Source organism: Salmo trutta, chromosome 4 (assembly GCF_901001165.1).
Source record: "Salmo trutta chromosome 4, fSalTru1.1, whole genome shotgun sequence".
NCBI classification, from domain to species: Eukaryota; Metazoa; Chordata; class Actinopteri; order Salmoniformes; family Salmonidae; genus Salmo; species Salmo trutta.
The window spans coordinates 42042910-42069676 of record NC_042960.1 but is presented as its reverse complement, the minus strand read 5'-3'; the positions used below and the strand labels follow the sequence as shown (position 1 = coordinate 42069676).

The window sequence follows — 26767 nt, the reverse complement described above, 5'->3', positions numbered from 1 at the left end:
CAAATATGCTTCAGTAGGTAACATTAAAAACAGTTTGCACATGAAGTGCCGGCCTCACATCACTGTGCCATTGTGAGATGGCCAGTGTGAGGGGAAAAAAGGCCAATTTATTTAGTTTTTTTGTTATTGCATGGCGCAGGATGGAAGCCTATTACCTCACTAGTGGTCAGTAGGGTAAGTGTAACCCTGTTGGTCATGTGACTGCTGCTTTGTGTATCTCACGCTCTGTCCCACCATCCAACCTTTTCTCCTCTGTCTTCTGCTAATGTTCACGTCTAGACTTCAATTTAGTCCATCTTCTGTTTGATCCCTTCTATCTTCCTCTTTTTCACTCCAACTCCTGCTGTCATATTATGGCTGATGTTGTTGCTCTCGGTTTTATAGATGATATATTCTTGCGCATGGTAAGACTTGCAGTATGGCGACAGGGAACATCATCGGGCCATCATATTCCTGTCGATCTCATTGTGATGTCAAATTGTATGTGTTAGCGAAGCAGGGGTGATAGTGGAGTCTTCCCTGGAGTGAGGAGGGACAAGCCTCTTGTGGTGGTAGATCCCTTTGGCGTCTCCTTCGGTTCTGATTTGCCAAGACTCTGTTGCCATGGGAACCTGCGGTTGCTAAACTTCAGATATTTTTCATCAGAGGATGGAGAGAAGAGAGAGTGAGACAAAGAGAGGGGTAAATGTGACAATAACAACCCTGTTGTAATGGATTGCAGACGTCATTGGCACTCTAGTCAATAACAACTGATATTCTGTAACCAACTAGAGGCCCTGACCTGAACCTATGGATTCTATGTCCTTGTCCCCCACGCCCACCTTGCTATGTGCTACTTACTAGGTTTGCTTCCTCATTATAAGGGACATTTGTAATCCAATTAAAAACTTGCCTTGAGGCTACAGGTATCTGCTAAAGTAAGGGAATTTGGCTCCAACCCTCATCCTCATCCATAACCTCAAATACCTTAGTTGCCCTCCATTTCATACCTGATCACCATCCTATATTTTTAATAACAACCCCAAAGCTGCTGTTTATCTTTCTGTTTGTATTTTATTTCCCTTTGTTTCTCCCAAAGCCGCAGAGAGAGGAAGCAGCAGCAGCAACGCCGCTGGTCTGGGTAAAACATTGTGCAGAAGGGCAGATCGATGTTCCCTAAGGTTTTTCTGCAGTGGTGCGCAGCCCTGTCAAGTTGTGCCGCTAAAATAGGTAAAGGGTTGCACAGTTCCACCTCGTCTGTCCGCTTCGACAACAAGCTGTTTACGCTGTCAAGCTACGACACTTTAGCCAACCCATTGCGCTATTTATCATGGCACTGAGCTATGCCATTGAGCTATGGCAGTTAGCTGTTAGCTGTCCCACTGTGCTTATGACAATGAGCTGTGCTATGAAGCCATTGCACAGGGCTGTGTCACAGTGGAGTGATGTTGAGCTCTTCAGTGGCTATACAGCAGCTCCACTGCAACACAGCATTGTGATGCTATGCCACTGTCACACTGTGTTGCAGCTGTACCCTTGTCAAAGGCATCTCTCTCTCTCTCTCTCTGCTTCTGCAGAGCACATGGCCGCTCCTCGTGCTTCTCTCATCCCATCTGCAGCTCTGCTCTCAAGTCTGTCTACCACATCACAGACAGGCACACACGCACGCACGCACGCACGCACGCACGCACGCACGCACGCACGCACGCACGCACGCACACACACACACACACACACACACACACACACACACACACACACACACACACACACACACACACTGCCATGCAGACACATGCTCAACATACACTCATATGGTCAGCTCAGCTAAAGCTATTCTACTCACACACCCAAAATATGCCCAGGCACATACAGTGCCTTCAGAAAGTATTCACACCCCTTGACTTTTTCCACACTTTGTTGTTCTACATCCTGAATTTAAAATGTTTTGTCACTGGCCTACACAAAATATCCCGTAATGTCAAAGTGGAATGTTTTTTGAAATTTGTACAAATTAATAAAAAATGAAAACTGAAATGTATTGAGTCAATAGGTATTCAACCCCCTTTGTTATGGCAAGCATAATTAAGTTCAGGAGTAAAAAAAATAAAAATATCTTAACAAGCCACATAATAAGTTGCATGGACTCACTATGTGTGCAATAATAGTGTTTAACATGATTTTTGAATAACTACCTAATCTCTGTACCCCACACATACAATTCTCTGTAAGGTCCCTCAGTCGAGCAGTGAATTTCAAACACAGATTCAACCACAAAGACCAGAGAGATTTTCCAATGCCTCGCAAAGAAGGGCGCCTATTGGTAGATACAATTTAAAAAAGCAGACATTGAATATCCGTTTGAGCATGGTGAAGTTATTAATTACACTTTGGATGGTGAATAAATACACTGAGTCACTACAAAGATACAAGCGTCCTTCCTAACTTAGTTGCTGGAGAGGAAGGAAATCAAGGATTTCACCATGAGGCTAATAATGACTTTGAAACAGTTACAGAGTTTAATGGCTGTGATAGGAGAAAACAGAGGATGGGTCAGCAACATTTTAGTTTATCCACAATACTAACCTAAATGACAGTGAAAAGAAGGAAGCCTTTACAGAATTTAAATATTCCAAAACATGTATACTGTTTGCAACAAGGCACTAAAGTAATACTGCAAAGAATGTGGCAAAGCACACAGTGTTATATTTGGGACAAATCCAATACAACACATTACTGAGTACCACCATCCATATTTCCAAGCATAGTGGTGGCTGCATCATGTCATGGGTATGCTTGTAATCATTAAGTACTGGAGAATTTGTTAGGACAAAAGAGAAACGGAATGGAGCTAAGCACAGGCAAAATCCTAGGGGAAAACCTGGTTCAGTCTGCTTTCCAACAGACACTGGGAGATGAATTCACATTTCAGCAGGACAATAACCTAAAACACAAGGCCGAATCTACACTGGAGTTGTTTACCAAGAAGACAGTGAATGTAACTGAGTTACAGTTTTGACTTAAATCTACTTGAAAATCTATGGCAAAACTTGAATATGGCTGTCCTGCAAAGATCAACAACCAACTTGACAGAGCTTGAAGAATTTTGAAAAGAATAATGGGTAAATGTTGCATAATTCAGGTGTGGAAAGCTCTTAGAGACTTACCCAGAAAGACATTATGTAAATTAGATATTTCTGTATTTCATTTTCAATAAATGAATGTCAAAATGTCTAAAAACATGTTTTCAAATTGTCATTATGGGTATTTTGTGTAGATGGGTGAGAACAAAATATATATTTAATACATTTTGAATTCAGGCTGTAACACAACAAAATATGGAATAAGTCAAGGGGTATGAATACTTTCTGAAGGCACTGTACATCCATACCCACGCACATACTGTACACGTATGCAAACACTCATACACACTTCCACACCAATTACATGAATACCGGCATACACTAACACAGTCACTACTCCCTTACAACCAATAACATACTCTCACGCACATCAGTACACACAATATACACATTCCCTCTTATACATCTCCACACATGATTACTGGCTCCTTGTCCTGCCCTAACTATAGTCAGTCAGGACAAAGAGCCATTCTTGGTGAGACATTTCTGAGAGGCTCTGTCAGACCCCGTCACCCTCAGAGAGGAAAAGCATGTAGCAGAGAGAGTACAGCACGTTGTTGATCACACTCTCTGTCTATCCCTCCTTCTCTCTCTCTCTCTCTCTCCCTCTATCTCTACCCCCCCCCCCCCCCCCCGTCTTTATATGTCTGTCTCTATTTCTCCCCATCTCTTTCTCAGGACTGTCTCACCATGCCAGGCTTCTGGCCCAAGTGCTTAGAATTTTACACACCATGTGTTTCCACTGTACATCTGAAAATCTGTGGCTCAACAACGTGATGGTGTCTAGAGACTGACAGGTGTTGGATGAGAGGTGTTGCAGCCAGAAAGCTATGTGTGTGATGGAGGTGTTGAGACGATTCTCTGGTGGTTTGTGTTTTACCAAACATGCAAGATAACACCAGCATCTTTCATGTCGACACATTATGTTTCTTAAATGGTGTCTGTTAGAAGTGGTGGTGGTCTTGGTGGGTGTACCATGTGGTTTTGATCTGAGGGAGCACTGCAGTCATGTGTGACGAGTATTGTCCACGTTGTGCTTACGTGGAGGGTGTGTAATCAAATGCAGGTCTGGAGCAAGAAAGTGCTTCCCTGCTGGGTTAACACATTATTCACAGCTGCAGTGAGGCAAGGAGAGGAGGAGAGGCAGAGGGAAATAATACTGTGAGTATCCTGTGATTTTGTTCAGTTGTGATTCTATTGATTTGAAAGGTGCGTTAGGTGTCATTTCAAAGGTGTGTTAGTGTCATATAATTGCAAAACTTTTTCCCAGCTATCTTAGGTGTTTGTTTGGCTTTATAACAGCAGTGATGTTTGTACACAAAATGTGTGTAGCGCAGTGGTCTCTGAGCGGTTCCCCTTGCCGTTAACAAGCTAGTCACCAAGGGACCCTCCGAAAGAGGGGAGAGAGGAGCATAACTAGATAGAGGAGAGCAAGGGATAAGTGTGCCATTCAAAGTGCGCCCTTTGCGTGAACTCTCATGTTTCTCCCTTCACTGTGAGTGCTGCTCTGTCCACAGCATTTTCTATTTTTCTTTCCTGACAAGGGACTCTCGCACTAAAGACAACTACAACCCCCATGTTCACTCCCTTTTTCTCTCACCACAGACAAGGTGTGCCGTTACCATGGCTACGGACGCCAGTGAAACTCATTTAGAGGTAACCGTATCCGAAAGCCCAGGTAAATAGGAAAACAAGAGTGATTTTAGACACAGCCTTAAAGAGACAGGACTGAGACTAGAATGAATGATAACATCAGGATACAATGAGGTCTTTGTTGGCTTTATATTTAGAGCTCTCTTTAAGTGTCTCTTTAAGAAATGCACGGTGTGGTGATGTGTAGTACAGTAACTGATATCAAAAGCTTACATAGGCCTATCTTAGTGTGATGTGCTATGGCCTCTGTGTTACCCTATGTGTTTTCTGCACTATGCTCCTGCTTGAAGAGCTGCTCTTTTATCTCCTATTGATATTTACTATGGTGAACTGATACATTCTGAATTGATTGAATTGGCAGGACAAAAACAAAAGGGAAGAAAACAACATGAATCAGGACAGCGAGCAGTAAATGGCAGTAGATTATTGATATACGAGCTACGGTAAATAACAAAAATGGATCAATAGGATAGTTTTAGTTGACTATGGTCCAGGCCTTGGTAAATCAATACACGGCCCACATCTCTCCACTTCATGCTCGGGCTTGCTTCCTTTCTCCATTCACAAACAGTCTAATGTAATGTTGCTCTGTAGTTCAAAATGTCGGTATGTGTTGGGAGCAGAATATTAGTAGTAATAGCTTTACTATGTACAATATATTTTATGTGGACCATTCATAGACTTAACCCGGGAGTCGGCTAGCTAGAGTAGACGTGTGGAGTGCTGCTGAGTGTTCTACTCTGCAGAAAACATGTCCTTCACAGTTTCACGCATGAGTGTGTGAGCACGCCGGAGGCAGCGAGTGCGGTATGGGCCGGCTAGCGAAACAGAGCAGAAGCAGTGCAGGACAGGTCCTGATGCTGGGAGAGCAGAGCACGCTGTGGGGAAATAGGATATCAGTGCCACAGTACAATAACACTCAGCACTTCCACAGAGGGAGTGAGAAACAGTCTGACCGTCAGAGATAAATAGGCTAGAGAAGCTCATCAGTTTACTCAATAACACACGCTAAAACACAGAGGCTGAGTCCAGTAGACTCTCAGGGTTGGCTCAGTCAGCAGTCTGGTTCAACAGACTGGCACACTGTTGACATCCTGTTGGTAAACGGTTGGTGCACTGTTCTGTTATTAAGGCCTTTGTTTTTCTAAATTGCACCATTGTTAATAAAGGATAAGGTAACACTAATTCTATGATTGAATTATACCACCGATGTGGTGGATTGGATATGAGGACAGATTATAATTTGGCTGAGGTCTAGGTAAAGGTGGACATTTTGGTAAGATTTACATGGTCACGAGTTAAGAGTCAACACACTACTCAAACTCACACAGCTGCCAGAGATGACGATATGGAGTTTACTGTATCATTTCCCACAATGCCCCGTGCAGCAACACACGCTGAGTGAAATCCCACACTGGTTGCTACTTATAGCCCTGAAAGGGATACTCAGAAAGCCCAGAAAGTGTTTGTCTTCACAGTGGTGTAGAGTAGCCTGGTAACTCAAACCCACTTCAGTTCATCACAGGACCTCCCACTAACACACACACACACACAGTCTTGTATAACTAACCTTGTGGGGGGACACAATTCAGTCCCATTCAAAATCCTATTTTCCCTATTTATTTAACCTTTATTTAAACTAGGCAAGTCAGTTAAGAACAAATTCTTACTTACAATGACGGCCTACCAAAAGGCCTCCTGCGGGGGCAGGGGCTGGGATTACAGATAAAATGTATTAAATAAAAACATAGGACAAAACACACATCACAACAAGAGAGACAACACAACATTACATAAAGAGAGACCTAAGACAACAACATAGCATGGCAGCAACACATGACAACACAGCATGGCAGCAACACATGACAACACAGCATGGCAGCAACACAACATGACAACAACATGGTAGCAACACAACATGGCAGCAGCACAGCATGGCAGCAGCACGAAACAAGGTACAAACATTAGTGGACACAGACAACAGCACAAAGGGCAAGAAGTTAAAGTCAACAATACATCACGCAAAGCAGCCACAACTGTCAGTAAGAGTGTCCATGATTGAGTCTTTGAATGAAGATATTGAGATAAAACTGTCCAGTTTGAGTGTTTGTTACAGCTCGTTCCAGTCGCTAGCTGCAGCGAACTGAAAAGACGAGCGCAGGGATGTGTGTGCTTTGGGGACCTTTAACAGAATGTGACTGGCAGAACGGGTGTTGTATGTGGAGGATGAGGGCTGCAGTCGATATCTCAGATAGATGGGAGTGAGGCCTAAGAGAGTTTTATAAATAAGCATCAACCAGTGGGTCTTGCGACAGGTATACAGATGTGACCAGTTTACAGAGGAGTATAGAGTGATGTGTCCTATAAGGAGCATTGGTGGCAAATCTGATGGCCGAACGGTAAAGAACATCTAGCCGCTCGAGAGCACCCTTACCTGCCGATCTATAAATTACGTCTCCGTAATCTAGCATGGGTAGGATGGTCATCTGAATCAGGGTTAGTTTGGCAGCTGGGTTGAAAAAGGAGCGATTACGGTAGAAGAAACAAAGTCTACATTTAACTTTAGCCTGCAGCTTTGATATGTGCTGAGAGAAGGACAGTGTACCGTCTAGCCATACTCCCAAGTACTTGTATGAGGTGACTACCTCAAGCTCTAGAGGTAGTAGTCACACCTGTGGGGAGAGGGGCATTCTTCTTACCAAACCACATAACCTTTGTTTTGGAGGTGTTCAGAACAAGGTTAAGGGCAGAGAAAGCTTGTTGGACACTAAGAAATAACTCTAACCCAAAAACTAACCTTAGCTCCTAACCCTAAACCTAATTCTAACCCAAACACTAATTGTAACCTTAACCCTAAACCCCCTAGAAATAGCATTTCATCTTCTGGGGAGTAACAACATGTACCCAGTATGCCAACAACAACAAAAAGTTTACTATTCTAGTATAGTTACACACACACTGACATAGATACACACATAGCTGCTCGTACAGACACATGGCTGCTCATGAAGACCTAAGGGTCGAAACATTGTAACAATAAAATCACCTGGGAGCATGAACAGCAGCATTTTCCTTGTTATTTTTCATGGATTCACCCATAACTCCAGCACCTACAAAAAAGGTACCTGGATGTGCGTATGTTCTTGAGCTTTTCCTCATGCAGACTCACAGAGGAACACGAATCCAGGAAAACACACCCCCTAACCACCCCTGATGTGGGAATGTTTAGATTATATGGCTGAAAGTTTATATCTGACTGGCAAGGAAAGCTAAGAGGGCGATAAAGATTGGAATCAAAGGTCCTCGTCTTATCTTCAGTTCAACACTGTGGCATTGAAAACTGCTCTGTTGCCATGACTCAATCATGACCAACTGAAATTATGCCCTATCAGTGTGAGCCAGTGGAGGGGTTTGCATCGTCCGTGGTTGTGTAGTAGGTAGGTACACTATGATTTATGTTTTGGACAAAGGTAATTTACTGAATCAATATTTCAAGCCTGGATATGGGTCTATAATTCACATGGCCAATACCAGCAAAATGATATTGTAATGTAATCATTATGTTGTTATAGTAGCAGTAAGCAACCGCCTTGTAGATAAATGAACAACAAGCTTCCTTGTCCATGAGACTTTCTTGTCCTTAAGTGCATTATGAGGTTAGGACTCAGGGTGCGAATCTCTAATGAATTTGTAGAGAGAAGAAATGAGATGTACACTGTAACGTGTCCTTTACACACTGACATTGACATTTCCAGAGATAAGCTTCGGCACTCAGGGAACCGCATTTTATACTCTGATAAACAGGAAATTCTCTTGAGCATGGCTGTCAATATAATTTCCTGTCTTCGCTGTAGTAGAGCTTTATCAGTCAATATTATAGCAGGGGATTCTGTAGATATCATATTGTTTTTTGTTTTTTTTGTGGCCTAGCTGGTCTGGTGTGCTAGCATTCTACCACTTGGCAGATCTAAAATGCTCTGTGGGCATGCTGAGCACCAATGTTCCCATTAGGAGCTCCCTACACTTTAATAATGTTGCATTTCCACTGAGGATATACCCTAGTGTTTTACCAAAAAGCCTCAGACTTTTGTGTTTCCACCTCCAAGGCCCAGCTCCTGGGACTCACTGGGCCATGGCCTAAGTGGACCTGCAATATCTTGTCTTAATGGATCATCAAATAATTGGCATATACATTACTCTTACAGAATTTCCATGTGGGAGAGGATATTCAAAATTTAATCAAAGCCTATTGGATGATAACTTGTTTTTAACTAGAACAGAATAATTTGTAACTGACTTTTTCCGACATAACATAGGTACAGCAGATCCCCTTATTGTATGGGACACTTTTAAATGTGCCTTTAGAGGCCATGCAATTCAATACTCATCTTTAAAACAAAAGCAATTTAGGTCAAAATAGTTCATATTAACAAAGTAAAAAGGACTAACAGTACAGATAGATAGCAATAGAGGCACAGAATACGTTATAGAAAAAAACTAAAAGAAATAGAGGAACTTATTCAAGAAAGATCAAATGCAACATATTATTAAAAAAATTAAGTGAACTGGATGGAATATGGGAGAATAATTTTTAACATAGAAACATAATCTTCAACATAGAAATGCTACCAAAAAGAATTTACTGAAACTTGTTACGAATGATGGAGTCACCCATGATTCATCAAACAATATTTTTTAAAGAGGAAGCTAATTATTTTAAGCATATGTTTTCATTTCAGTCTCCTCCATCTTCACTAACCGAAGTTAATTGTATGGATTTTTTTTCTGTTAATAATGTAAAATTAACAACTGTACAGAAAGACTCATGTGAAGGCCAAACTACAGAGGATGTTGATGCAATTAAAGCCTTTAAGTCTGGGAAAAATCCAGGGATAGATGGCATACCAGTTGAGGTATACCAAACCTTTTTTGATGTCCTCAGAGGACCGTTTTAACCACTCCTATAAAAATGGTAGATTATCAGATACTCAACAAGAAGGTTTTATTTTCATAACTACTGAAACAGGACCCAAGTGGTAAATATAAAGATACAGTCCATTAAAAAAAATTGGAGGCCCATTACAATTCAGTGTTGTGATGTAAAAATGCAGACAAATTCCATGGCGTATAGAATTAAAAAGGTAATGTTGGATATTATTCATCCTAATCAGACAGGTTTTTTTACATGGACAATACATTGGAGGTAATATAAGACAAGTACTGGAAAAAATAGAACATTATGAAGAATCTGGGAAACCAGGCCTGGTATTCATAGCTGACTTAAAGGCTTTTGATAAAGTACAACTGGAATTGATATATAAATACCTGGAATACAGTGCATTCAGAAAGTATTCAGACCCCTTCCCTTTTTCCACATTTTGATACGTTACAATCTTATTCTACAATATATATATATATTTTTTTAAATCCTCATCAATCTACACACAATACCCCATATTTAAATGTACAGTTGAAGTCGGATGTTTACATATACCTTAGCCAAATATATTTAAACTCAGTTTTTCACAATTCCTGACATTTAATCCTAGTAAACATTCCCTGTCTTAGGTCAGTTAGGATCACCACTTTATTTTAAGAATGTGAAATGTCAGAATAATAGTAGAGAATGATTTATTTCAGCTTTTATTTCTTTCATCACATTCCCAGTGGGTCAGAAGTTTACATACACTCAATTAGTATTTGGTAGCATTGCTTTTAAATTGTTTAACTTCGGTCAAACGTTTCAGGTAGCCTTCCACAAGCTTCCCACAATAAGTTCGGTGAATTTTGGCCCATTCCTCCTAACGGAGCTGGTGTAACTGTGTCAGGTTTGAAAGCTTCCTTGCTCGCACACACCTTTTCACTTCTGCCCACACATTTCTATGGGATTGGGGTCAGGGCTTTGTGATGGCCACTCCAATACCTTGACTTTGTTGTCCTTCAAGCCATTTTGCCACAACTTTGGAAGTATGCTTGGGGTCATTGTCCATTTGGAAGACCCATTTGCGACCAAGTTTTAACTTCCTGACTGATGTCTTGAGATGTTGCTTCAATATATCCACATAATTTTCCTCCCTCATGATGTTATCTATTTTGTGAAGTGCACCAGTCCCTCCTGCAGCAAAGCACCCCCACGACATGATGCTGCCACCCCCGTGCTTCACGGTTGGGATGGTGTTCTTCAGCTTGCAAGCTTCCCCCTTTTTCCTCCAAACATAACGATGGTCATTATGAGAGGCACTGAGTTTGAAGGTAGGCCTTGAAATACATCCACAGGTACACCTCCAATTGACTCAAATTATGTAAATTAGCCTATCAGAAGCTTCTAAAGCCATGACATCCTTTTCTGGAATTTTCCAACCTGTTTAAAGGCAAAGTCAACTTAGTGTATGTAAACTTATGACCCATTGGAATTGTGATTCAGTGAATTATAAGTGAAACAATCTGTCTGTTAACAATTATTGGGAAAAAATTACTTTAAAAAAAATTACAAAGTAGATGTCCTAACCAACTTGCCAAGACTATAGTTTGTTAACAAGAAATTTGTCGAGTGGTTGAAAAACTCCAACCTAAGTGTATGTAAACTTCCGACTTCAACTGAATATACAAACAATTTTAGCATTTCAATTTGGTTACCCAATACTTGAAATATAATATAAAAAGTTAGATGGACTGAAATATTACCCGAGCCCAAGAATGACCCATATACACTAGTGTAACAACCACCTAGAACCTCAAAAGTCCACAGCACACCTTGCTGTGTCGATAACATGAACAGTATTATAGTCTTTTGAACTGTCGTCTGTCACGAGACTACGAACTGCCTGAAGTCGCTTTGGAAAAAAGTGTATTTTTAACTGTCCATAGAACAAAAATAAGTTGATGCTGGATAGTAAACAATGCAGAAAAAAGCCTTTGTGCAACCAAACTTCCAGAAGGAATCAAGGTACTCTCACGGAGTGGAAAATACATTTTAAAAAAGGTTATTGTTTACGGCTTATGCATAGCAAGAATAAAAAATGCACTGTTGAGGCTACAACAGCCATTTTGTTTTATAGTATTTCTGTTTTATAGTATTTCATCCCATGATCAAAGATCACCTCATGGATTAACTATAACCAAAGAAGTGCTCCTCACCTGTGTCTCTACATTATCCAAAGAGTGTGAGTATTCAAGTGAAACACATGTTGTGATATTATATGTAGACATACGGATTACAGTATATGTTTGGATATGGGAAGGACAGAGTCAGTCAGTCAGAGTGAGTGATTTACTGAGTGACTCCCAAAGGTCCAGTCGGAACAGAATTATGTGATCAGAATGTTGGTTCTCGACCATGTCCTTCTGAGTAGTACTACTACTGTACATAGGCTTTCAGATAGGAGTTCACGTAAACGTATTGTTGTTGAAGGTAAGTATTATCAACCGAGCCAAGGTTTTCTCTTCACTTCATCTGCTGTGGAGTTCTTTTGTATCTGTTCACACACCTTGTGTAAATTACACATATTCACACACACTTCCGGCACCACACATTTATATGTAATCAAACATGTCCATGGGTGTGATATAAAGAGAGATAAGCTGATAGTGTGTGGCTAGTGGCTTTGGTTATAATTTCTCTTTCTGCCTGCAGAGAGGCGACGGCAGGGCAAATTCCAGCCGTTCCGACGACTGTTTGGGAGGAGGAAGAAGAGGGAGGCAGCGGAGAGGGGCTTTGATGCAGTAGAGCTGAAGGCTAGCTTCTCCACAGGGGAAGTGTGCAACGGAGTCGTCTCCGATGATGAGGCGACCAATCAACATCTGAGGTAACCAGGACATTTATGCTTTCTGTTTGATACTGTGAAATACTCCAGCAGTCGAGATTGCATTTATACGTTGCTCATAATGTTGTCATAAAGAGTTGTACCGCTATTGCAGTTTTCCCCTTATTGCTTGTACAGGCCACCACCTCAAAATGAAACAAACTCTAAACACAGGTCTTATCAATAATTTAGTCTGCATGGCCTTGAGCACATTATGTCTTTAATCCCTTTCAGTAAGACACACTTACCCAGACCACAGAGAAAGCCTGTGATACTATTCCCACTAAGACCCAACTTATATCCCACATATACACAGTGCCTTCAGAAAGTATTTATACCCCTAGACTTTTTCAACATTTTGTTGTTTTACAGACTTAATGTAAAATTAATTAAATTGTGATTTTGTGTCACTGGCCTACACACAATAACCCATAATGTCAAAGTGGAATCATGTTTTCAGAAATGTTTACTAATTCATTCAAAATGAAAAAATGAAATGTTTTGAGTCGAGTCTTCAACTTTTGTTATGGCAAGAGTCAAGTATTCACCCCTTTTGTTATGGCAAGCCTAAATAAGTTCAGGAGTAAAAATGTGCTTAACAACTCACATAATAAGTTGCATGGACTCAATAATAGTGTGCAATAATATTGTTTCACATGATTTTTGAATGACTACCTCATCTCTGTACCCAACACATACAATTATCTGTAATATTCCTCAGTCGAGCAGTACATTTCAAACACAGATTCAACCACAAAGACCAGGGAGGTTATACAATGCCTCGCAAAGAAGGGCACGTATTGGTAGATGGGTAATAAATTAAAAGAAGCAGACATTGAATATCCCTTTGAGCATGCTGATGTTATTAATCACACTTTGGATGGTGTATCAATACACCCAGTCACTAGAAAGATAGAGGCGTCCTTCCTAACTCAGTTGCTGGAGAGGAAGGAAACCGGGTTTAATGGCTGTGATAGGAGAAAATTGAGGATGGCTCAACAACATTGTAGTTACTCCACAACACTAACCTAAATGACAGAGTGAAAAGAAGGAAGCCTATACAGAATACAAATATTCCTAAACATGCATCCTGTGATTCCTGTTTGTAAAACTGCAAGAAATGTGGCAAATAAATTAATTTCATGTTCTGAATACAAAGCGTTATGTTTAGGGCGAATCCATCACAGCACATCACTGAGTACCACTCTTCATATTTTCCAGCATGGCGGTGGCTGCATTATGCTATGGGTTTGCTTGTCATCGGAAAGGACTAGGGAGTTTTTTTAAGAGTAAAATAAATGGAATTGAACTAAGCACAGGCAAAATCCTAGAGGAAAACCTAGTTCAGTCTGCTTTCCAACAGATACTGGGAGACAAATTCACCTTTCAGCAGGACAATAACCTAAAACACAAGGTCAAATATACACTGGAGTTGCTTACTAAGATGATATTGAATGTTCCTGACTGAATGGCCTAGTTACAGTTTTGACTTAAATCGGCTTGAAAATCTATGGCAAGACTTGAAAATGGCTGTTTAGCAATGATCAACAACCAACTCGATAGAGCTTGAAGAATTTATTTTAATAATAATGTGCAAATATTGTAAAATCCAGGTGTGCAAAACTCTTAGACTTTCCCAGAAAGACTCAGCTGTAATCGCTGTCAAAGGAGATCCACAAAGTATTGGGTCAGGGGTGTGAATACTTATGTATCTAAATGAGATATTTCTCTATTTCATTTTCAATAAAGTAGCAAAAATGTATAAAAACATGTTTTCCCTTTGTCATTATGGGGTATTGTATGTAGATTGGTTCGATTTTTTTTTAACATTCATTTTGAATTCAGTCTGTAACACAACAAAATGTGGAATAGATCAAGGGTATGTATACTTACTGAAGACACTGTATTACCATGTGGCTTCTCGATTGCAATGGATCTGGTTATCTATTTTCGTGTCAGCAGAGTCGATTAAATCTCACGGTCTGGTGAGAAAGGGGTGCGGATCAGTTGAAATGTGGTCTGTAATCTGCTTGACTGACTCTTAGCTTTTCATTTATGGAGTTCAGAGTGCGCGAGGGACACTACACCCTGTCAGAAATGAATGACTGTAGTAACATACTGTAACGTCCGTTTTGTCTTTGCAGGGAGCTGAACCCCATTGGGTCCCGAGCCCTCTCCCACGACAGTGTGTTTATCCCATCGGAAGCAGTACAGGAGCCCAGTCCAGAACATACCATGTCCCAGGAAAACGTCTCCGATAAAGTCAGGAACCTGCAGGTGGGACTTAAATACACACATGCACGCACACACACACACACAGTCAGATGTATGTTCACAGTCAGGTAACAATCAATTACACTCTAACAGACACTTTAACGTTACTGCTCTCGTCAATGTCTAACACCAAACCCAAAATGTGTGTGTGTGTTGAATGAGCAGAGGCAGATAGCACAGAATATCAAGTTTGGCCAGAGGCCCCCCTCTCTGAGGAAGAGTGAGGGAGACGAGGGCAGCTCAGATGAAGAGGAGGTGCCCAGGAGCCCCCTGAAGGTCTTAGCCCAGGTGGAAGCTGAGCCAGTGGACACAGAGACAAAGGTAAAGGCAGGATTATTAATGGCAGACTGGGCACTATTGTTATACATAATAATTGCATACTCTTTGGTTCACTGTTAGCTTATAATGCAACAGTAGTAACCTAAAGAATTAGTGTTGGAAATATAGGAAGAGATTGACAATGTATTGTTTCCATGACAACCAGGGGGCCAGCCAGAGCCAAGGGCCCAGCCAGAGCCATGGAGCTGCCCAGACCGGGACTCCCAGTACTCCAGTGAAATCTCCTAGGTCCAAACGAGTTCTTCCAGCCACCGGTACCATCGAGTCCATCGACCTGGACGGAGTCCCACAGTCTGTCCCTAGACTGGACAACACCGCTGCCAAGCATAAACTGTCTGTCAAACCCAAAAACCAGAGGATCTCCCGCAAGCACCGCCGTTTCACACAGGTGAGAGGGGGTCAGGTTCCTTACAGTTGGTGGTCTTTCTTTGGTATGAATCTGCATGCATAGAATTGTCATATAGATGGAATAGAGTGAGATGGAGCTCAACATTAGAAATCAAAATACATACTTTTTTCCAGGATTTGCAAGAGGTGGATATCCCTGGCATACTGCAGGAGGAAACAGATGCAGCCGACGTCCAATACAGAACCGCTGAGGAAGAGACACCCCCAGAGAAAACCAAGAAGCAGAAACTGCAGGAGGACGAGAGACAGGAGTCCAGGAGGAAGCGAGAGCTGGCAGAACAAAGGCACAGAGAGGAAGAAGAGGATAGGAAGAAGAAAGCAGAGGAGTGGAGGCTGCGTGAGTTAGAGGAGGAGAGTTGTCGCCAACAAGAGGAGGAACTTATACGTAAAGAGGAGGAGGAAAGGAGGCAGAGAGAGGAGATGAAAGAAGAAGAGGAAAGGAGGATTAGGGAGGAAGAAGAAAGGAGACAGAGAGAACTGGAGGTGATGAGAATTAGAGAGGAAGAAGAGAGGATACAGAGAGAAGAAGAGAGAAGGATGAGGGAGGAATTGGAGCTTATGCAGCGAGAGGAGGAGCAGAGGACACTGGAGGAAGAGAAAAGGAGGAAAGAGGAAGAGGAAAGAATGAGGAAAGAGGAAGAGGAGAGGAAGCAGCGCGAACTGGAGGCAGAGCGTCTCTGTGTAGAGGAGGAAAAGAGACTGAAAGAGGCAGAAGAAGAGGAGGAAAGGAAGAAAAAGCAGGTGGAAGAACAGAGAAAACTGCTTGCAGAGGAGGAGGAGGAGAAGAGACTGTGTGCAGAAGTGGCTGCGAGCAGCTCTGACCCTGAAAGGAAGAGGAGGGCGGAGGAGGTGCGCTGGAGAGAGATGGAGGAGAGACAGAGGCCGTTCACCTTCAAAGTGTCCTCTGGGGAGAAGCAAATCCTGTTCCAGAAGGTCAACCTGACGCCTGTTACGCCGGCCTCCAGCCAGCAGGGGGGCGCTGTGGCTGAACACAAAGAGGGAGCCAAGGCCTCATCCCCTGGAGGAGCTGACTCCCCAACCCTCCCGTCCTCTCAGTATGTCCCCCACACAGCCATCCTGGTGACGGGTGCCCAGCTTTGTGGGACTGCTGTCAACCTGGACCATATCAAAGAAACCGCTTGTAAGTCTCTCCTGGGTCTGGCAGATGAAAAGAAAGCTGCCATGGGCACCCCACCACCAACCAAGAGCAAGACTTCACCAGACCGCAAGTCTGGGAAAACCAAATCCCTCAGCGAGTCCACAGACCAGTCCAGTGCAGCCGTCCTTGCAGAGTGGGCCAGTATCCGCTCCAAGATATTCAAGGGGGCGGGGGAGGGGAAGTATGAGGAATACCCAGACCACCAGAGCCAGAGCCGACCCAGCAGTGAGGACCAGAGTCCGTTCCTCCATAGCAACCTCAGGAAGACCATGTCCGCCAGCGCCAAGTTCTCCATCACCCCGGCCAGGAAGAAGTTTGCCGACTCAAACAGGAACTCTGAGGTGTTGAGTCAGGAAGAGAAGGAAGGAGGAAGGCCAGCGTCTGCCGTCTCTGACACCTCCTCCGGTGCCTCTGTTCCCCCTGCAGCTTCACCAGCCCCAGACAGCAAGACCCAGAGCCGGGGCGGTAAGACTGTCCGGATTGCAGACGGAACAGGGGAGTGCATGTTTGCCAAAGACCTCCCGTCTTTCATAGTCCCCAGCTCTTCCCAGGCCTCACCCAGACCCAAGGGCTCTGAGACAGATACTGGGAGCCTGGGAGGAGAATCAGAGGACTCTGATGGCCGGGAGGAGGGGGAGGAGAAGGGCCAGCCGTCTCCGTTTGGGATCAAGCTGAGGAGGACCAACTACTCCCTCCGCTTCCACAGTGATCAGTCGACAGACAAGAGGAAAAAGAGGTACAGTGCCGGCGACAGCTTCGACGGGGTCCCCTCACCTCTGACCCCCATTGACCGCGACTCTGACGCCTCAGTGTTCTCTAATAACTCCAGCCCTGCGTCTCCACTCAGAGATAGCATTGCTGGGGTCAAGCCTGGACATGTGATTGTATCTCTTCCAGAGCCCCGGGCCAAAGCAGGCAAGTCTCCCACCCCTTCCATGCACAGCGAGGGGGAGAAGCTTCCGTCCAAACCCTCACTTTACCAGAGACCCAGCACATCCCCTAAACCTGCAACCCCTCCCCCCTCTCCACTCCCCAAAGTGGGCAGAGAGAGTTCCAGTGACGCAGTGGTCCAGAGGAGCTGGGTGGAGGCTGATTCAGCTGGCCATGAGGAGCGAGGTGAGAGGAGGAGGGAGGAGACCTCAGCTGTGGCCCAGCTCCACAGGAACGGCCAGGGACAGAGCCAGGGCCAGGGGGAGGAGGAGCCCAAGGAGAAGAGGTCCTTCTTCCCCTCCATCAGTATCCCCTGGAGGGAGAAGGCTGACAGGAAGACGGAGCTCATCAGGAGAGGTCAGTGTCACCTTGGGAAGCGCCTGTGCTGCTAGTCCAAGACAGAGATTTGATGGATGAATTTTTTAAGCGAGTAGGAATGTCACTCCTGCATTTTAATTACTTGAGTAATTTTGTGTGAATGTCCCAGCATATGATAGTTGTCTCGTCTCGCCCCTTACAGAGGGAAAGCCATCACTGCAGAGCAGGCACTCATTGGACAGTACGCGGGTCCAGGACAAGGAGTCAGGGCCTCTGTGGATCACGCTAGCGCTGCAGAAACAGAAAGGCTTCAGGGAGCAGCAGCAGAGCCGAGACGAACGCCGCAGCCACAGAGAGGCCAAACTGTCTGAGAAACAAACCAAGGACAAAGACAGCGTATGTTACTGCACTTTAACATACACGAATGCCGTACATACACACACATATGCTTATGTAGAGAAAGACATGCATGTTCTCAGTAGTCACCTGTACTAATAACAGTAGGAGAGCACAGCTGAAAGGTAACTGTGTTTCATAGGATGTGTTGCTTAGTCCTATGGAGGGTAAGGGGAGTAGAAACACCAACCCTCCCAAACCACAGACACCGGAGGAAGCCAAGAGACCAGACACCCTCCTGGGCCGCTTGGAGCGCCGGGACCTCCTGAAGAAAGCCAACACCCTGCCCAGCTCTGTCACAGGTAAGTAACCTTGCATATTCACAAGTGTTTGACATCACACTTTCCCAAGATCAGATTAGACAGTTAGGATATCTCACATATGAAACGCGATTCTATTACATCTGGATCATCATAATCAAACCAATCTGTTATATAAATTGCATGGATTACTAGACTTTTATGGCATCCTCGGCGTGCATTATAACCCTTTCTCTCTGGGTCTTGTGTTCCAGTTGAGATTGCAGACCCCACTCCATCGCCCCCTGCAGTGAAGGAGTTGACCAAGCGCTTCCCATCCACTGACTCTCCCCAGGTGTCTACTGAGCCGGCCTGGCTGGCTCTGGCCAAGCGCAAGGCTAAAGCCTGGAGTGACTGCCCTCAGATCATCAAATAACCTACTCTCTAACCTCTACACTGCATCAGTACTGTACACACACACACTGCCCATGAACTATGACCCCTGTCCCAAACCATCCTCTGACCTCTCCTCTCTGGTCTGCACCTGACCCTGCATTCTAACCTCAGCCCCCAGACCAAGTCATTCTCCTCCCATGCCACAATAACCATGCACTTGTATGATTATGTCAAAAGTGTGTTTCACATTCATAATAAAAATACAATCACACGTTTACAAACATGAACACTCAGTTCAAGCATGCTCTTACACGAACACAAACTCAATTCTTTTTTCAAGATTACCTGGCTTAATACTATCAACTATATAATATCTTCCAACAAGTAAAAAGATCCTACAGCAGCCAATCATGGCCACTGCTGGCCATTGCAATAGCCAATCCCAACCCTTCCTTCCCTTCAGTAGCCAATCAAAGCTCCACAGCTGTAAATAGATCATGCACTAAACATAATACAAGATAAAAATGCTGATGTATTGGAAAGATGTGTCTTGACAGGTCTGAAAAAGGATATAGATTCTTCATTCAAGGGTACTTTGGAAACAGTGTGTTAAGGGCTACAAGTAGCCAATAACCCAACATGACAGATGATCACCTAAAATAAAAACATTTCCTTATCTCGTGGGGTTTATTTCAAGCACTGGTTTTAACAATGTTGAAACAATATATTTGTCATCTCTGAGCCTTGTCTGCAATGTACAGAATAAGCTTATTTTTGTTTCATTTTTTTTTTTTTTTTTTACATGTATTCAAAAGCAGTACTTAGTATAGAACTATTCTCACTGTGTCCGTGATGACTGTGACAGCTGTCAAAGATGCTATATTGAAAAAAAAAAAATGAAAAAAAAAAGACATTGCCATGACAGAGTTGTTTGAATCTCACCGGTTTGTAAGATAACACTAAATCTGTCATAATCAAATGTCGACTGTACTGAAACACATCATTAAAGACCAGGTGTCAGGCGGTTGTGAATTGCACAATGTTCTTACCACTCTAATTGTGTCCTGCATTTTGCTTTGCTATGGAAAGAGACAACCTACCTGCTGTAACATACATTCTCCTGTCATATCCCCTGTGTGCTCGAGTCTCCGCTAATGTGTTGACCTATAATAAGGCCTTTTCTCCTCCAGCATTTGGAAAGTCACATTCTGTGAATCCCATCATGGGATAAGCTATATCACATCCTGTTCATTTTCCTCAATGTGATGTGAACCAGCCAGCCTTGCTATGACAACATCTGCTGGGCTGTCTGTTGATGACAGACATCCTATGGCTATTTCTCCCATCACTACCTTGCTCTCACTACTCAATGTAAAGACCTGTATGTGTGTTGTTAGAGGCGGATTTACCAGAACGTTGGTCAAAAAGAGGACCCCAAGGCTCAGTCACTTTGGCATTTTGGTTTAACTTTGATTGTGTGCAATAGTGTAGTGTACACAGTGTTGTATGTAACAACATATTGTTTGATAATATTTGCACTTTTTTGTCTGACTTAAAAGGTATTCATGAGAACATCTTAAAGTGATGCAAATGTTATGAATTATGTAAATTAAATACTGATGTCTGAACTCAAAGCTTCAAATCATATTCCTCCTTCAAATGAGTGTCAACACATTTGTTTCCGATGTTATTCTTTAATATTATAAGAGGGTACAAAAACACGATATATCATCTCAGGAATCTATTTGAGCTCCCCTGTCGGCGCCACACAATACACAAAGTCATTGCGACATCCCACCACCAGGGAGCGCTCCCACACCACAGGAGAGGAGAACAGCTCCCCGAGCAGAGAGAGAGATGCTCTCAAGGTCCCGTCCTCTCCATCCAGAACGCACAGGGTCCCGTCTGTGGAAGCCAGGCCTACCAATGTACCCTCCTTACCCCAGGCTGACCCCTCAAACACACAGGGGCTGGAGTACACCCTGCTGGGGGTCTGATAGCGCCACACCAATGAGCCGTCAGTACAGTTCAGACAGTACACACACCCGTCATGTGACCCACACACAACCCTCTGCTTGTCTGGTGTGATGCAGGGGGATGAGAAGACTGGTCCATTGGTCACATACTGCCAGACCTGCGAAAACACAAAGCATTAACACAAATGAAACACTTCAGTGAGAAATATGGGTCAATGGTTACTTGGTGAAAATGAAGATGATAAAAGACACTAAGACGGCCATTATCTTAGTGCCAGTTCTTCCTCTCACCATTTCCCCTGTGTGGCTGAAGCAGCAGATGTTTCCATCCACAGAGCCGATGATGATGTGACCTGAGGAGCAACTTGGTGAGGAGAAGAATGGAGTCTTCCTGGAATATGTCCACAGGACAGTACCAGTGTCCTAACAGAAGAACATTGAGTCAGTCGGTTGTCCTCACTCAAACAGTGCTAGTGCTTCTGAGCCATGTCAGTTAACAAGTGTATTACCGTAATTTCCGGACTATAAGCCGCTACTTTTTTCCCAGGCTTTGAACCTCGCGGCTTAAACAATGATATATGGATTTTTCCCGCTTTCAAATAGATTTTTTTTATATAAAAACATTCTGTGACGTGCTCAGTTTTTGGGCGGCATAAAGCTTTCATTGAAATTGCTGAACGGGTTAAGGTCAAACAACTTTTTTGTTTACTGATTAGATTAAATCAAGCGCGCTCAAACTTCCCATCATTCTGATTACGATAGTCATTTTGTCACCCTCATCATGGCAAAGACACAGAGAAATGCATATGATGCAGCTATCAAGTTGAAGGCGATTGATCTGGCTGTTGGAAAAGGAAATAAAGCTGCTACACGGGAGCTTGGTTTGGAGCAATGACTTTCTTGGTAGGCTACTGTTTACTGCAAATTTGTTATTTTTTGTTACAAGCCGTGTTTCGTTAAAGCCTATTTATTTTTGTTACAAGCCGTGTTTCGTTAAAGCCTGTGTAAAGTTAATTTGTTTCAATGTACCGGTAGGCACCTGCGGCTTATAGACATGTGCGGCTTATTTATGTTCAAAATAATAATTTTTTAAAAATTCAGTGGGTGCGGCTTATATTCAGGTGCGCTCAATAGTCCGGAAATTACGGTACTACTAAGTGTGATTTGTGCAGGCAAGGAAGCATGGACACTCACAGGATTGAGACAGAGGAGGTGTCCTCCGAGGGTGGCTACATACAGCTGCCTGAGAGAGGGGTGGAGACAGGGTGAGGAGAACACCGCCCCACACCCACAGTGGTGCTTCCAAACACACTGCTGAACCTAGAATACACACAAAAACACATAACTATTGAGCATGTGATGCGAGATTTAGACTAGAAAGAAAGGTATGCACATACCTGTGGGTCGAGGGCATAGACGTGGCCATCATGTGACCCCACCATCACTAGGCCTGTGAGAGGATCCACAGTAGGACAGCTCTTCACTGCGTCTCCAGTCTCAAACACCCACTGCGTCTCCCCAGACTCCACACACAGGAAATACACACCACCATCATAGCACCCTGAGAACAAACACACAACATAGACCCTCAATATTTACTTATTTTTAACCTTTATTTAACTAGGCAAGTCAGTTAAGAACAAATTCTTATTTACAATGACGGCCTACCTGGGAACAGTGGGTTAACTGCCTTGTTCAGGGGCAGAATGACAGATTTTTCCCTTGTCAGCTCGGGGATTCGATCCAGCAACCTTTTGGCTACCTTCCACTAGGCTACCTTCCGCTCCCAAATAAACACTGTAGAATAGACTAAACAATTTATCATAACCAAAAAACAGATGCTTTATGTGGATACTGACCAACCACGACGAGTCTTCCACATCGGGACACAGCAGAAGAGGACTCGATCCTGTCCCCTAAAACCCTCTCCCACAGCAGACCCCCGGTGGTCAGGTCCAGGGCCTGCATCCTGTGGGAATGGGAGCCAATGAACACTGTGGCCCTGGTGCCTCCTGAGGCCCCGTCCGCTCCTCTCTGGATCAGCAGGACTGGCGAGGCGTCTACACACCTCCCTGTGTCTGACTCCCAGCTCACCCCCAGCCCCAGACCACCAGCCTCTCTGAGGGGAGGGGTAACACTGCTAGCACTGGGATCATTGGTTTCCACAGCCTGGGAATGGTTCCGTTCTGTCCACTTATTGGATCCAAATTTCTGGGAGTGGTTGGATTCGGTACTCTCATTGGCTCCTTTTTCCTGTGTATTTCTTGTTCTTTTGATTGGTCCCTCTGAGTCTGAGTAGGAGTTTTCATTGGTCCTCAAATAGTCTGACTGACCCATCTCTACAACCTCCCCTGCTCTCCTTACCACTGTACATCTTACAGCCTTCTTCAAAGAAGAAACTACAACTCCCAGAGGCCATTCTGCAGCTGTTGTAGAGTAGGGGTCTGTATGCTGTCTCTTGGGCTGTGCTGAGGAGACAGGGTCTGCTGGGCGTTTCATGGCCACAGGATGGGATGTCCGGCTGAGCTCAGATGGGAAAGTCAGGGTTGCTGTGGCAACATGGCGCAGTATTTCTGAGAAGGATCCGTCTAGGATAACCTCCAGAAGCCCTGATGAGGTCACTCCTACGGCAGTGGTGATGTCATCACAGAGACGCAGGGCCTGCAGGGAATCGCCTCCACTAAACAGGAAGTTGGAGTCCTCCTGGATGGCTTCATCCTCCGTTAGACCTAAAGTCTCCTGACACACACAAATATACAGGTACAAATATGTAAACTCTTGATGTAAAGGGGATACTGACTTGTATGTGACAATAATAAAACAACATAATGGCTTGTCTGTACCCTCCACAGAGACTGGAGTCTCGCTCTCAGTGTCTTCGTGTCCCGCAGTGCACTATGGGACTCTGAACCTGCTCTCTGTCTCTGGTAGATCTTCATAAGTTCACCCATAGACACTTTCCCTGAAGAAACACCATTTCATTTACACCAGACTCCAGATACTGCCATGGTCAAACATGAATGGTAAAACCCTGATAGAAAATGTTTTAGAATGCACCATTTACAGTAGAGTCTAGCGATGCTCAGCTACAGAGGACAGTTTCACTCACCATGTGAGGACAGTGGTAGGGCCGGGACCAGGACTAGTGTGTCTGGAACACTGTGACTGGGTAGGAGCTGAGACAACCTGTGGAGGATGGTCTTCTGTAGGCCTCTAGATGAGGGGGAAGTCTCTTCACGATGCTCTACTTGGTGATCTACAGGGGAGGAGGTATGGGTTGCCTTTTGTTCTCCAGATGTAGAGCAGGCTACGACAAAGGCCACCAGCCGAGACCCCTCATACAGACCCACAGCACATGCCTCCACCTGGGGTAGACTCATTACAACCTGAAGGGGGATATGGAGGATTGAAAGATCAATGACTGGAGGTGGGGATACCACAGGAAAACTGGTGATATGTGCCTGACATGACATGCTGTCTGAAATGGTACTGACTTGCTGTAAGGTGTCCAGATGCAGCCGCTGTCCATGGCGTTTGACCAGTCGGTCCCGCCTCCCGAGGTAGTAGAGATGTGTGTCTCTAATCTGCACCCAGTCTCCTGTAGACCGCATTGTACCAGGAGCAACAGTCACCTCGTCATCTAGAAGGCACACCCTGTCCATCCCACCTATAAACACCTGTCCTTCCCCCTGAGTGATGACGCAGCCATCCTCATCTCTTAGCTCCACGGTGGTCTCCATCAGAGGAGGACCCAGCGGCACAGAGGATTCAGTCCTGTGACATATCCATCCCGGTAAACAACATTAGAGTCAAATCATTTATATGTCCAGGGTGCAGAGAATTGGATAAAAGGTTCATAAAATGAGGTGCTGGTTTAGGTAGCAGTTGGATGCCATAATCAGGGTTTTAGGGTTCAGTGGTCACTCACACGTCAGTAGACTGCAGGAGGCTCTCTGGTAAGTGGTAGCAGCAGGCCCAGCAGGAAACCTCAGTGATGCCATAGATGTTGTAGATGTGAGTGCAGTTCCCCTGCTGCCTCCAGCTACGGAGCAGGGCTAGGGAGGGACAGGCCTCGCCCCCTAGGGCTAACACACGCAGAGAAGAGCCAGCAGAGAGGACCTCTTCCTGTAGGACACGCCTTCCAAAACGCCCAAGCAGAGTGGGAGTCACCTGAGGGAGACACAAATTTAGCACATGCAATAACAAAAAGCAACAAAAGTCTTGATGAGTTACTCTCATCCCACTGTCATAGTTACCTGTAAGACGGTCGTCTTGTGTTTCTTAAACAGCACATGAGCCAGTCTGTTGGGCATTCTCTTAATCGCAGTGGGGACGATGAGGAGACGTGCCCCTGATGTCAACGCCAAAAATATCTCCACCACTGAAGGGTCAAAAGTCAGGGGAGAGGCCAGGAACACCACATCATCTGGTGTCATCTGAAACAGAGACCTGAAGAGATAAAGACAGAATGCTGTTTAGCAAACAACATTTAATGAAATTCTTAACCTTCAATACAACCAGTGATCTGGACATTGATATACAGGAATACATGCATTACACCAATCCAACCAAAGGGACATACCGGAGGTGCAGTATATTGGGCACTATACACTTGTGTGGTACCCTCACGGTCTTGGGAAGCCCGGTGGTTCCAGATGTGTGTAATATATATGCCAGTGCCCCCTGGCTGGCACTCTCTGGAACTGCAGCAGGAGTAAAAAGGTCAGCATTCGGCTCCTCTTTACAGGCTGCAGTTGGTCTGTGCTGTACTAGTACGAGGGTTAGGTTGTGAGCAGACCACACTGCACACACCTCTATAGACATTAGGTTGGAAAATGCCATCTGGAATTGCTAGAAAAAGATAGAGTCAAATAGTCAGAAGGTGAAACCTGTCAGCAAGTAATCATCATTTTAAGCCACAGTTATAATATAAGCCACTCTCATAATGCTCTGTGAAGTCCACTCTTACCTGCAACAGGTCACTCTGTAGAACACAGTACTTCAGCCCACACTGCTTCATGACACGGGCAGACAAGAGTGCTGGGGCATCTGGGTCCAGTGGTACATACGCAGCAGGTAACTGGAGGATGCTGACAGACAGAGGATCCCCTTGAGAGCTGTGTTTACAGTAGTCCAAGCCTAGAACTTACAGTAGACTTGGGTAATACTAATCTATGGTATGCAACAGCTGATCAAATGGATCAACCCCCATTGAGAGACATTAGCTATCTGCACACCATTAAAAAGAGAGCAGTGAATAATATCTTGCCATAGAGATGGGTCTAATTTGGGCTAATTGGATGGTGCTGGTGGATGGTCCAGATCATCTATTGTATAAATAGACAATTGCTTTGATTTCTAATAATAAACTTACCCCAGAATCCACACAGGAAGGTTGATATCTGGCTGACAATATAATGCAATTGCTCTTGTATTTTGCACACACTGTATCTGTAGAAAAAGTGTTAATTCATTTCCAAGAGCAACAAGTTCGTGGTAATAAAGCAACATAGGACCTCCTTCTGTTATCCCCTTGTCAAATGTGACAGCTATTTTGCCACTATGCAAAGAGGCAGCTGCGAGCACCATGTCTTGTAGTGTTTTCGTTGCCATCTCCGGGTGAACGCGGAAAATCTAAAGTATGGCCATTCACTATCAAATTCATGTTACATAGCTACTTTACAGAACTACTGATTTTGTTCTTGTCTTGTCGATGTTTTGTCGCATGAAGATGACATCACACCATGTAGAAAAA

The 26767-nt window shown here is 44.1% G+C and overlaps 2 protein-coding genes across 4 annotated transcripts; one reads left to right on the top strand and one right to left on the bottom strand.

Moving 5' to 3' along the window:
* The first annotated feature begins 1146 nt into the window (after nucleotides 1-1146).
* Nucleotides 1147-20670, top strand: cracd (capping protein inhibiting regulator of actin dynamics). 3 transcript variants are annotated; one of them, XM_029750782.1, is made up of 10 exons: nucleotides 3925-4283; nucleotides 4728-4800; nucleotides 12409-12580; nucleotides 14722-14854; nucleotides 15017-15172; nucleotides 15336-15578; nucleotides 15713-18044; nucleotides 18208-18401; nucleotides 18544-18703; nucleotides 18916-20670. In XM_029750782.1, exons 2-10 carry the CDS (start codon nucleotides 4746-4748, stop codon nucleotides 19074-19076), a joined length of 3606 nt encoding a protein of 1201 aa, XP_029606642.1. In that variant the 5' UTR covers nucleotides 3925-4283; nucleotides 4728-4745; the 3' UTR covers nucleotides 19077-20670. The 3 variants fall into 3 exon arrangements, with proteins under 3 accessions (XP_029606641.1, XP_029606642.1, XP_029606643.1); XM_029750781.1 differs by lacking the exons at nucleotides 3925-4283; nucleotides 4728-4800 and adding an exon at nucleotides 1147-1209; XM_029750783.1 differs by lacking the exons at nucleotides 3925-4283; nucleotides 4728-4800 and adding an exon at nucleotides 12129-12186.
* Nucleotides 20671-20714: 44 nt separating this feature from the next.
* Nucleotides 20715-26759, bottom strand: aasdh (aminoadipate-semialdehyde dehydrogenase). The gene is made up of 13 exons (XM_029750784.1): nucleotides 26387-26759; nucleotides 25982-26102; nucleotides 25595-25863; nucleotides 25269-25461; nucleotides 24941-25182; nucleotides 24507-24786; nucleotides 24122-24398; nucleotides 23856-23974; nucleotides 22872-23751; nucleotides 22410-22573; nucleotides 22207-22332; nucleotides 21304-21435; nucleotides 20715-21170 (listed from the first exon to the last, which is right to left on the bottom strand). The coding sequence occupies exons 1-13, from the start codon at nucleotides 26623-26625 to the stop codon at nucleotides 20778-20780; spliced, it is 3435 nt and encodes a 1144-aa protein (XP_029606644.1). The 5' UTR covers nucleotides 26626-26759; the 3' UTR covers nucleotides 20715-20777.
* Between the last annotated feature and the right edge of the window lie 8 nt (nucleotides 26760-26767).